The sequence below is a fragment of the Mycteria americana genome, chromosome 2 (genome assembly GCF_035582795.1).
Source record: "Mycteria americana isolate JAX WOST 10 ecotype Jacksonville Zoo and Gardens chromosome 2, USCA_MyAme_1.0, whole genome shotgun sequence".
In the NCBI taxonomy this organism is placed as follows: domain Eukaryota; kingdom Metazoa; phylum Chordata; class Aves; order Ciconiiformes; family Ciconiidae; genus Mycteria; species Mycteria americana.
In genome coordinates this window covers 93,421,428-93,434,398 of record NC_134366.1, presented here as the reverse complement: position 1 = coordinate 93,434,398, position 12,971 = coordinate 93,421,428, and the positions used below count along the sequence as shown (strand labels likewise).

General features: G+C 35.3%; 1 protein-coding gene across 1 annotated transcript in view; it reads right to left on the bottom strand.

Moving 5' to 3' along the window:
- DNAH5 (dynein axonemal heavy chain 5) overlaps window positions 1-12,971 on the bottom strand; it is a 133,033-nt gene that overhangs the window by 85,380 nt on the left and 34,682 nt on the right. The window contains 9 exon segments of the mRNA XM_075495645.1: window positions 60-278; window positions 2,454-2,689; window positions 4,188-4,389; window positions 5,876-6,000; window positions 7,394-7,493; window positions 7,576-7,766; window positions 8,592-8,867; window positions 9,411-9,573; window positions 11,770-11,915. Coding sequence (XP_075351760.1) covers window positions 60-278; window positions 2,454-2,689; window positions 4,188-4,389; window positions 5,876-6,000; window positions 7,394-7,493; window positions 7,576-7,766; window positions 8,592-8,867; window positions 9,411-9,573; window positions 11,770-11,915 — 1,658 coding nt within the window.

The following is a 12,971-nucleotide window of genomic DNA, read 5'->3' as shown; positions in this document are numbered from 1 at the left end:
TTCCATGCTCCCACTGCTCCTCAAAAACTTGCCTAATACAATACACCATAAACACTTGCCTGATCATAATCTGAATAGAACTGTGCACAGTCTTCAGTAAAAGTCTTCACAGTGCTAATAAGCTCGCCCCTGAAGTTCGGCTGCAAAGCAATAAGCTCATTCTGCACTTCATTTGCACGGACTAGCAGTTTCTCCCAAGTGTAGTGCAAAGTGTCCACCTTCTCTGTCTCTTCCTTGGCCACAAGTAGATCATATTTGTTTAACATAGCATAGGATTCCTGTCAGAAGGTTGGATCAAGATACACAAAATGGTAACTGAAGTTAGTTTTACACATACATGTATGCTAACATTTTAAGTTTTTACGAACAGAGAATGATTTGTTAGAAGAAGAAAATCTGTTCTTTTTGCATAGCAATTATCACAATCTAGCAAACCAATACCAAACCAGAAGAAACACTGAAATGAAAACTAGCTAGTTCTCCTTAACTCCTTACCTTTCACATAGCATTCTGCTTTCTGATAGATTATTTGCCCTAGTGCAATCTGCCTCTCTAAAAACCTATTTCCAGTTAAAGTACTCCTTAAGTCTACAGGTTTTAGTTTCATTTTAATGAGAATATTTTTCTGATCCATGTCTTCAGTTATCTGCTATGACCCAAGCTGAATATCACGGGAGGTGAGCCATGAGAAAACATCTAAGCACGGGCCTTCAAGTAAGTGAAGCAAACAAAATTCTATTCCATAAAGACCTTTAAGCCCTACCTCATGTTTTCAACAAAAAAGAATTAGGAAATCACATCAAAAGTTACCACAACTAATATGTTGGAACTATTTCAAATGTTATAACTATTCATCATTCAGAATGAGGAATCTACTTAAAAAAAATCTATGTAATGGTCCTTTGTTTTCTCAGAACATTGATCTCCACTTGTACCATCAACATATAAACACTCCACATACTGAAACCCTTAGTCAAGTTCCACAAAAACACAAGTGAAATTCACTTACTGTAAATTAGGATAGGGTAGGGTAGCAATGAATCTTGTGGCATAACAGTTTCCTCTGAAAATTTTTGTATAAAGTGGAATTACTTCCATTTACATTTTCCAGTTCAATCAAATTGCAGACAAATTGCAAAAATTGAAACAACTATCTGTCTGCCACCCCACTATGTGGAAAATACATCAACCTCCATTTCAAAAATCTGAAGCATGACTCCTTGTGCCTAGGGACTCAAAGGTCCTGCTTGCAGAACTGGAAGCTTAGGAATCCTTGGCTACCATGGCTTTTGCCTTGGCTCCACATCACATGGCAAACTACAATAGGTCTTAGCAGGAACTTCCAAAATGTCACCTCCTAAGAGAACCCATTACCTATGACAATTTCACAGAAGGTTCCAGCTGCAGATATGCTGTGCTTTTTGCCATAAAATACTTGTCCTATTTTTGCTCCTTCACACAACTAGGAAGACCCTCACAGCTTCTAAGGCTGAGAGGTATATTCCTTCTTAGCTGTAATCTGCGAAATATGGAAGGAATCCACACTCAATTCCATTATTTGCACATATGAGTACATACTGAAGTCCATAATTTACCTCAGCTCAGAGAAAACAGAATCAGAAAACACAGGTGCGAGACATTTGTCTGACAGCAAACACAGTTTTTGCATCTCCAGAACAGAATATTAGATTTGTCAGTATTTGGTAGATAAGAATTTTGTGTTAAATTACTTTAATTTAAAACAATAAGGACACAACCCTGACAATAAAATTATGGGCAATCAGGAGTCATGAACAGGTCCCAGGAAAAAAAAAAATTCCTCTGAACATCTATTCAATGGTGCATTTTGCCAAACTATAGTATTCTTAAATCCATACTCAGGTCAGGAATGTGGAGAAACAGTTACTATCTGTTTTTAATTCTGCCATTTGACCAGATGCCCCTACATTGTCAGATGTTCAATAAATGTATTCTAGTAAGTGAACTTCTTTAAGGAACTCAATTGTTTATGTTTATTTCAACCCATGATATAGCTGATAAAGCAATCACTCTCACACATTCTCATATAATCCGCCTAACATTAGCTTTCTCCTTTTCTGTAGGCTAAGCTAAAAAAAAAAAAAAAAAAAGAGGAAAATCAATGCTTTTCATACACAGACTTCTTTCACAAAGTACCAAAAGCTTTCTTGCATTAAATATCTCTATTCTCGTCTTCCTCTTACCTAAATCACTCAGTTTCTGCACTATTCACTAAACCACCTCTTGCGTCAAGTTTACATTTGTCCAAATCAGAGTTCCATGCAGAAAAGGTTTACAGGAACACAGCAAGTCTGCCACCCAACATTTAACACATATTAAATCATACCTTTTCAAAGTGCATTGTTAAGCTTTAACCCAGAAAATAACTGTTCTGTTGAAACAGTACCCATACATGCAGCATTCCTGTTAACTACCTCAATGGGACCAACTTGAGAGTCTATGGAGATCTGTAGTTCTCTGATCTCTTTTAAAGCTGACATGGCTGTTCTTATATCATCCAGATCCTTGATGCGGCGATTTAACTTCTTGCCAGTTTCCTCTATAAAAGTGAAAATTGCTTCCATCTCTGTTCGGTACTTCTTATTACAATGACACCCCAGTAAAGTCATCCAGGCTTTGGTTTCTGCTGTCAGTGCTAGCTTCAGATCAGCTAAAAACATTGAACAATCAATAGATATTTAGATATTGTAAATATTTTTTAAGAAGTACTTTTAATCTTTTTTCAGTATGTGTTCTCTTCGCTCCCAGTTCTGGTTTTTCAGTCTAACCATCCAGGTACAGAGAAGATGAAATCACGTTGACACCTTTGAGTGGTTTATAGGATTGCTTGCAATTCAGGATTGCTTTCCTCCTTCTCAGAATGTACCATCTTTCCTGCTGGAAAGATGAGGCTGGACTCCACACTTCTCAACTTGTTCATATATCATTATACACATTTCTGTCCTACACATCACTAACAAATCGGTTAATATTCTCATCTCAGTCTAAAATCTTTTAAAAAATCAATCTTTAAAAAAATAATGTGGGCGGAAAAAGTAAGAGTCTGATTATGGAAGCTGAAGAAACAGAAAGTTTGATCTGACATTTAATGAAACGAAATGGTCCATCAACTATTTAATTTTTATAAGTTTTATCTGTATCATCAGTGGAACCAAGTGACAAACATTTAGAGAGAAAATTGCAGTCTTGCTGAGTTGCTGCCCAATTTTGCAACAATCCAGTCCATTTCTCTAAAGCTCTGCCTTTAAATTCAAATTTCTTCTGCACAGTTCTCAACAGAAGAGTCAAAAATCAATCCAACACAAGCATTACATAAAATTTTAGCTGGATATAATTTCAACCCTGTTACCTATTCATTCCCTGTGCAGATTTCATTTGTGTGTCTTCCTTTTTACACAGTGCCCCTCTTCCCATGCTTAGCTCTCACACCTGATGGTCTTTATTTATTTATTATCAGAACTACCTCACCTCCATTGAGTTTCAACAGCCAGCTTGTTTCTCTAGTTCTTTGCCTTACAATATAATCAAAGACATTTGGTTGACACTCTTTCCTAATGAAGAAAACATTCTGCTTCCTCAGATTTGACATCCCCTGCAAAATCAGCTGCATGCATTTTTACAGTCCATCATAGTTCACAACTGTCCTTTCTATTATACTGGTGTAAAATGCTTAGCAAAATTTAGTTAGGTGATGTGAAACCTGAGCTACAAAAAAGTAAAGATGTGAGGCCTGGCTTTCATGACAAAAAGGGAATCAGAAACAACATGCACGCTTCACTTAACTGTGTTAAATAGAAGGCTTTTCAGCTGTCTCATTGCATGCAACCAGGCAAGGAGAAAAGCAACATAAACATATCATCTTATTCCCATAAAATATGTACCTATGGGGGTCAGAAGGATAGGCAAACATCTACCATCCACCCCATAAGTGAGCAGAAGTATCCAGGTGGGGGAAGAAATTCCAGCTGAGCAGATACCGTTGCGTTAGTGTTTTGTTTGCATGCATTTACAGCCAAAACAGCAATTCTCTCTCTTTTTCCTTTCCATCTTTAACCTAGTTCACCCATCCAAAACTAAGCACCATCTCTCCTTCCTACAGGAGTCAGAAAGTATATGTCTCCAGAGAGAAGTGGAAAGCTGAACTCTACCAGTGTACAGTGCAATAGCTCCCACACAGATGTATTCAGGCTCAGAGTTGATTTTCAGCTCCAAGTCTTGGAAATGCAGAATTTCAGATTCAAATTCAGAGAGTAATGGGTTTCCCATCATTAATTTATCAATGGTTTCCTCCTTGTCCCTCTGCCATATATGGTGGTAACAACTAAAACTCTCCAAAGCTGCAAGAACTTCCTGAAACACATTAGAAGTTCAAAGAAAGATTCTCAGCATTATATGCGTAGCATACATACAATTTCTTAGCATCTACTAGTCAGAATACATTAAGAACTCCATAGTGGAGCAGGTTGCATCACCTCAATAAAAAGATGACTTCTGGTAAATTTATGCTAAAGCAAGTCCCATTAGCAACCACAGGCCTTGCCAGGAATTGTATGCTAATCATATTCAATTTGTCAAATCAGTTACAGTATTTTCTAATGAAGTGATTCTTCAGTCAATAAAATCCTAGGAATCAGTGGGAAGTAAAATACTCCTTTAAGACTAGGATACAGTACCCTTGTTCTTCCCTACCACTAGCAACTGAAACCTGATCTCCAGGGCCCAACATAACAAGAACAGCAGTAACTCAATTCATTCTTGAATAATGAAGTTATGAGACAATTTTTTTTACATGTATGACATTGGTGATGTTAACATTAAATTCTACACTCAATTCAGGTATCTTTGATTTGAATATCACTTAAGGAGTGTGCAACAGAATTATTTTTCTGGTTCTCAGGAGTTTGGGAAAATGTCAAAGTTAAATCATCATCACTTCAGCTAATTAAACAAGTAAATGAGAGATGACTGCTACGAGAGATAATCCACATCATGAATTATGATAAACATAGTGCTTCCAGGCATTTAAACCTGGCTAAACAATAAAAGTTTCCAATTACAAAATATTGAGTATCAAAATACTGAGATAACTATCCACCATTATCAACTGCACCTTCATCTTCAGCACAAGCCTGTATGTCATTGTGCTAGTTACGCTTTAGTACCACTGAAGTTACAAGGCTTTGAGTCAAAAGGCTCCATTGTAAGGCTGGACTGGCCCCAGAAGGAACTGATGCAGAGTTCCTCAAAGAAATATCAGTTCAATACCTGCCGTTTACTACAGAGTGTATAGAATAAGAAAAGGGCAAAGAAATGATGCATATCCCTTAAGCTATCTTCTAACCTCCAGTACCAAATCCTATGAGCACTTTACAAATGCCAAGCTGACAGCCAGTTTTCTTCCAAAAACCTTCATAAACTCTTCATAATGGGCCAGAAGTCATGCTGGCTTCATTAGAATTTCTATGTGAATAAAACTGTATTTAACACACTTGTACAATTACTACCAGTTCTATATTAAATACACACAACTCAACTATACCTAGAGTTTTTTATGATGTTTTACCAACTGGAGATACGTTTTTAATCAGACGTAAGTTTTACTTTATGCAATATTCAAAACCGCATAAATTTTTGAACAGAGTACACTTAACGCATGTTACACTTTCAAAGCATATTTGCAAATTTGCAGCCACATGTTTTCCATCCACCATCCTACACTTTTTCATTCATATGTTTAATCACTGCTTTAAATGCCTACCCTTATTGCCCAAGGATATTAAAAGTACATTAATATCCCTTGGATAGTGATATTAAATTAACATCTCGATTGTCTTACCCTTTTTGTAGAATTAATAGCAGTGCTGAGCAAAGATACTAATTTAATAATTTCTTTGTTCTCTGAAACACTCTTGAAGTAGTTCTGGCTTTGCACTGGATCAGACAGAATGAGCGATGCTGCATCTGACATACTATCTATAAAGGCAGATTCAAATACAAAAGCAGTTTTAGGACATATTGTTTAGGCAAAGCAAATTTCTATAGACAAAAAACTAATGACTGATTTTTCAATAAGCATGCATTTTAAAGTTAAGTGTTCTTATTAATCAAAAAGGCAACTAGAAGTCTAGGAGGCCAATATAATTGCCACAAATTCATAAACCTCTCCATTTTAGGAAACTTGCTTCATCTAGGTACTCTGTCAAATTTGGAATAAGTTCCACTCCAATCCTGCAAATATAATCTTTCCCTTTCTCTCACCCTTCCCCAGGGTTTATCCTGTACACTTCACCTAAGTGATTTACTGATATGTCAGCATTGAGAAAATCCATACATATTTTTATTTTCTGAAATAATGTGGGGTAGACCACAATTGACAATTTGAAATACAAATTAACATTAAATCCGAGCAGTTGATCACAGCCAGTCCTCAAAAGGAAAGAAAGATAAAAGGAGGGTCCATTGGTTAGCAAATACTCACAAGATTGAACTTAACATCATTTCTTATTTCATCTTGGGCAAGAGAAGCTCTTAGTTTTGAAAGAACAATCTAATTTCTTAACCAGTTCAAGTATTGCTTTCCTACTTTTTAGGTGTATAAGAGGGAGCTAACCTAAAAAGACTCAATATATTTTTGAAGTACTTCAAGTAAGAAGTAGAACAATTAATTTGGCTTGATTCTAAACCATTTCAGACAAGAAAAACCAGGCAAACAAAGATACCACCTTAAATTTTCTTGAATTAATACCTTCAATAACTTAATTCCATGTCTGATCACAAAACAGATTAAGTTAAAATCCTTTTAGAAATTTTAGTCTATTCAATCCTTTGTCCACCAATACTGCAATTTCTATAGACATTCCTATTCAATACCAGGTTTTGTTTAAGTTCAACTTACCCTTCTTAAAGGAATTTCAGCACAAGTTTTAAGATGCCATCTGAACATGTCAAGTTACAAACCACACTCGCAAATCATGAAAGATCTTTTGTGTAGCGATAGTGACTATAATTGTTTTCCAAACTCATTCACAATTTCTACTATGCTGCCCAAGCTGGCACCCTAACAGCTTTTCACATGCTGCAGGTAGAACCCAAAGCAGTACAACACTCTGAGAGGCACAAAAAATCCCCTTACTCAAATCCACACAAAGACAACTATCTTTGGGCAAGCCTGGTTGCTAATGAGAAGCTCTGGCATTGTTATTATATCCTATTTCTTCTCCGAGGTAGTTTAAAACCTATCAAGTCTTTGTTCTATTGCTTTCTATGCATTTTGTATTTAATATCCTTTAACACATACTGTATAAATCACATTTACCTAACATTCAAATTGAGTGATGTCAGAGTTTATCATTACCATGGATGTTTTTCTTTCCAGTCTCTTTCATTCCATCATCAGAATCACTGTCTCTGCTCTCACACCGCAACACAGCCACTCTTCTCTCTAACATTTTCTTCTGGGGAAGAAATAAAATTTCATATTCTATTTGCAGTAGTTTTGAAACACTAGTTGGAAGTAAGGCTGTTAAAGACACAAACCTTGGATATTCTCTCCTTACTCCACTGTCCAACTCCTTTCATTACTTTCACAATACTATCTACAGCTTTATTAAGTGTCTGCTGTACCTCATCCAAAGAGGGTGTCATGATGATATTAGGGATAGATAGGTTAATACTAGTCCTAATTATAGGATGAGCATTCTTTTTCTGCTTAGAAGCATTGTCATTTTCTAAATGAAAGAAAAAAAAAAAAGGTTGTTCACATTTTTTTCAAGACATCAAACTAGGCATTGTACTAATATAAACCAATATATACATCCTAGTGTTGAGTAGTGAGTGTAATGTCTTAAGGAAAAAAAGATTCCTGAGTAATTTACAGGATGTACTGGTAAAGTCTATAGCAGCACAAGCGAAAACTAAGTACCATGCTATTTCTCTCCATGAAGCTCCTCTTCAACTTGTTCTGTGTAGCTAAACTCTGTTTAGCAGAAAATTTTGTTATCTGGCTTGTACTCCCAGTCAGCATATTAAATTGGGCACAAAAACTCCTTAGAATCTCATAATATTGTATGCCTTATATGCTATAGAGACCAAATATAAACACCTTTATTTTTGTTTCTTAAAAGTACGTAACAAGAAAACACTTCAAAAGAGTGTTCCATCATAATGTATAGAAAGATCTGAAGGCAATTAGTAAGAGAAAGAGAACACACCTCTTCCTCTATTATTTTTTTCAATACGTATTATGTAAAAGACAAGGTCAAACAGGTAACCACTTATCAAGTCCAGCTCCAAATATAATATCCAGCTTCAGAACAATACAGTCAGTCCTAAGAGAAACAGCATCACAATGACACATTCCTGCTCTCACAGGAAAAAAAATTCCTTTGGAAATATACCATGTTATCAATTGTGATTTAACAGGAAAGCTTATTCAAATTCCCTTTGGTTTCCCCTCTTTTACATATGTGGCTCTTTTTTATACAGTTCTGGGATATTACATTTACATATTTCTTTCTATAAGCTAAGAAAGCAAAGTACTGCAATATGGCTACCTAAGAAGTTGATCATGGAAGATGCATGGATGCGTTTGCGTATGGTCTCCAGAGTGGTTCGAGTGACTTTCAAAAGGGCGTCAATATTACAATGATTGAAGTAGGAAAGCAGTTCATTGGCTTCTTCCTCTAATATTTCTAAATCTGTTCTCTTCCTCTTTGCTGGAGGAGACAGTCCAGCCCATATCTCACGGGAATTGTGGCCGGAAGTCAAGCTTTTTGATCTTCTTTCCTCTTCAGTTGCTAAAACATCATACATCTAGTTAGTTAAATTGACTTAAGGGATTGGAAACACAATAAAGCGTGTTGCTTTATTAGTATTATATTCAGTTATATAATATATACTGATATATGCATATTATATTAGTATTATATATTCAGACTCCACAGGTGTCTGAAACACAGCTAAATTTTACAGAAGTGCAGATTATACTCATTTGTAATCTGTACCTCAATGTAACAGTCCTTTCACTCCTGTCCACCTTCTCTTCTCAGTACAAACTGGCATGACTATTACCAAAATTTAGGTATTATTTATTATATTCATTCTCTAGGAAGTCCAGATATTAACCAAGGCCTGTAAGTAGCTGCTCCTATGGCATTAACATTTCAACATGCAAGTTAGACTGATAATATTGACATATTTTGCAGATGATAGATGATTGTTAGATGATCTGTTATCCTGGCAAATTCAAACAAAAGTCTTTAGACATTAGATACTGACTGATACTTCAGTCAGCTAAGCTACACTATCACCCAACACATACTATCAGCATGCAAAAGAAACATAAGCACAGAGCTACAATACAGTCTTCTTACCCGTATTTTTTCCCCTTATTTCACCAGTGGGTACAACTGACTTCTCATCTGCTTTTCTGACCTCTACATCAGTGTCAAGTAGCATGTTAATCAGCTCATTAGCAGCGTCTTCCACCAGTGAGCTTTTTAAATGTAAAGTCCGAGAACCTTTTATACAGAGCTCCTGTTATCAAACCAAAACAAACATACGTTCTCATCTTCCCAGTTCTCGTGTCTATTTCACTGTCATAGCAGCCTTTATTAACACAAATGTCAAGGGCTCAGATTTGTGAAAAACAAGATCAATACACAACATTATTTTTAAATTGGTTTGTTCCAAACCATTTAGTGTTGGATTCTTTGTTGTGCCAAACAAGACATCATAAATGACTTTCAAAATTGCTGTGGCTTGTTTCCTAAATCACATGACTCATCCATAGTTAATATCATGAATCAGCATTTAAAAGCCTAGTCCCATTAAAGGGCTCCCAAAACCAAGTGCGTCTTAATTTTCTTAACCGTCCAATGTAGACATAGAATATTTAACCTTTCTTTTAATCATTGCCATTTTACATTACTTGGCCATGCCATAAAGAGTATTAGCCAATCATATTTCCCATTCATAGCTAGATAGGAGATAAAATCTATCAAAAGCTGTATGTATGATTAGAATAAACAAGAAAATTATTAACTGGGAGGAGAAGGAATCAAAAAATGAGATTTAATAAAATTCAGAAATATATTAAAGTACTGTGCAGTTTTTTCTTTAATACTTACGGTAAAATTGATCAAGTATGGTTTAGCCAACTATAATTTTTAACTATAATTGCCTTTTAATTTTTTTTCTTCTTTGTTATCTCCTATTTCTTTAAGCTGAATCAAATCTGGCTACTTCCATTTACTTAAAAATCAATAATGGGAAAAATTCAGCCATTAGCAAGATTCAGTCCTTTCCAAATTTTAAGATACAATCTTTGATCTTCCTAATGGTTCAGTCTAGTTAAGAGAGAAGCCAGATCTGATTTGCAGTATCACAGCAACTACTAAACAAAGTACTGTGGTTTTTTTTCCCCACGGTATAAGTATTTTTGTTGCAGCAATTTCTTTAGAAACTTAAAGACACCTGTTAGGTGATAGAGCTTATTTCTAGTCCCTTCTAATTAAAAACTACAATAAGCTTACAAATGCTTTTACTATTTTCATTGTACCCATAACTGGGATTAGTATACCACTTACTCTGCTAACTCAAATTGATTTGCTCTTGTGGTGTAATTGCTATGTAGCAGTTCAAGTTTTCTTGTAGAAGATGAACATTAAGCAATATCAATTATCACACAGTGCTGAGAAGTTTTTTTTGCTCACTCTCACGTATTTTTACTTTAGCAATTATATGTTTTAGTACTAGCCTTATCAGGAAAGCAGCAGCAGGATCAACAAAAAAACCAATGGACTGTGAGGCTTACAAAATACCATTAATTCCATAAAATGTTATTTTAAGTTTTACTTTGTATTTAACCACAAGGTGAGCTGTTACAAGGGACAAAAGAGGAAAGGCCAAAAAGTTAAGTACACTAAGAGAAACAATACTTTCATTTCTAGTATTTATTGCTACAAGGAGGCCAGGGATGGGGATTATCTACATGATCTTCTACACGCTTTTCCAAAGCAAAGTTTATTTCAGGAGAAAACACAAGTTAGACATTATATCCTAAAGTGCCAGAATATCTCACTATTGCCTCATAAAAATCATTCTGTCATTCAATTTTATTACTAGCTTAATCAGCTTTCTAACTGACTAACAACTCACATGCTTACAGTTAATCCTCTTCGACATAAAAGTACTTTGATGGGGTGAAGGAAGGGGCTGTTCCCAGAATACCTTCGGCCAGGTACTTCCGAGTATATTTTGCACATCCCATTACCAACTCAGGAGAGTTTGAGATTAACAGAGATACTCGGTGCACAATAATTTCCATAGTATTTACTCTCCCAGGCAACCAAGTGCACTTGTTATGGAGCTATTCACAGGCATCAGATGGGCAATTCCCTTATTTAAAGGCACTAACAAGCAACAATGACAAAAAAGATACTATCACAGAGGAAAAACATTTAAGTTGAGTGATATCAAAGCATAAAAGAAATATCATACAGTAGTTGGCTTGACATTAATAAACTCAGAAAAGAACACTTCAGCTCAGACCTCTTTGCATTTGGTATTTCTGTTCCTTTTTAAGGTTCCAGCCAAGCAAGTGGGGATTTCCTTACTTCAGTTTCCCACAGATGCTTCATTAATTCTGCACTATTTTTGTCTCATAAAAAAGGGAAAATATCTTAATTCAAAGTCATTGAACTCTTCTTTATGAAAATTTTATCTAATAACCTTAGTCTTCTGGAGAAATTCCTCACAGCTCAGTGGTTCATCTTCTGGCAACTTACAGAGTGGCACTCTATTCATCTCTTGAAGGACAGCATCAATACGAAATTCAACCAAGTCATTCACTTGATCAAGCAATAACTCGAGCCCAGCTTTTGAAGCAAACAGAAGATTCAAGACAAGCTTAAAAGTTTGAAACAATAGCCTTTGCAGAGTCTTGCTTAAATTTTTACTTCAACAAACATATTCAATTTTATATGAACTCTACACCTTAACCAGCTTACTTCAAACATCTAAACTTTTATGACAAGATTCACCACTGAATTCATGATTAATTTTTTGCATAACACATGCTCATCTAGCATATGCTATCCATATCCTAAAAGATAATAGGCAAAATATTATAAATATACATAAGATGAGCTTAAAGTATATGCATTTTAAACACAAAGACATTAAAATTCAATTGAGGTCCAGGAATACTTCTCCTATAGCTTGAACTAGTTACAACTTGGAGAACCTACTAGCAACAGAAACTTTTGACAAATAAAATGTCTATCCTTCAAAAAAATGTTAGAAGCCAAATAATAGTTAACAGAAAACAATCACTAGAATTTTCACAGTTTAATAGCAATTTGCTTTCAATACTGAAATTGAAATAGCAGCAAGGTGCCTGTTCCAGACTCAAAGTACTTGCGCTATTCAAAATTAAATTTAGTGTAATGTCAGATTAGCATCCAAAATGCATTTTAATTTACCATTCAACTAAAGAACATTCCCACTATAACAAATTACATCATTTCAAAAAACAAAATCTATGTTTGATGTAGTAATTAAGCTGAAGCAAAAGGAACTTGGTATCTTCAGAAACAATACGCATCTCAGTGCAATCTTGTGATAATCTTTTGAAAAGGCTACAAGCTCATCTGTTTTCTAAAGCTGTTGCCCAAGATGTGTATGCATTAGTTTTAAAGAGACTGATGTTAAAAAAAAGTTTAATATGAAAAGCTATTGAGCAGTGACAGTACCAACTCAGTCGAGATACTATTCCCTGAGAACTTGTTTTGTACATTATAGAAAAGAAATGCAAGATTAGGAAGAGACTGAAACCTAGGAGCTCTTTAAAAAAGTAGCTATCATTCTTTGAATTCAGAACACACAGGACCTTTTTCACACTACTTTATGCTTGGTTTAATCCTAACTGCCAT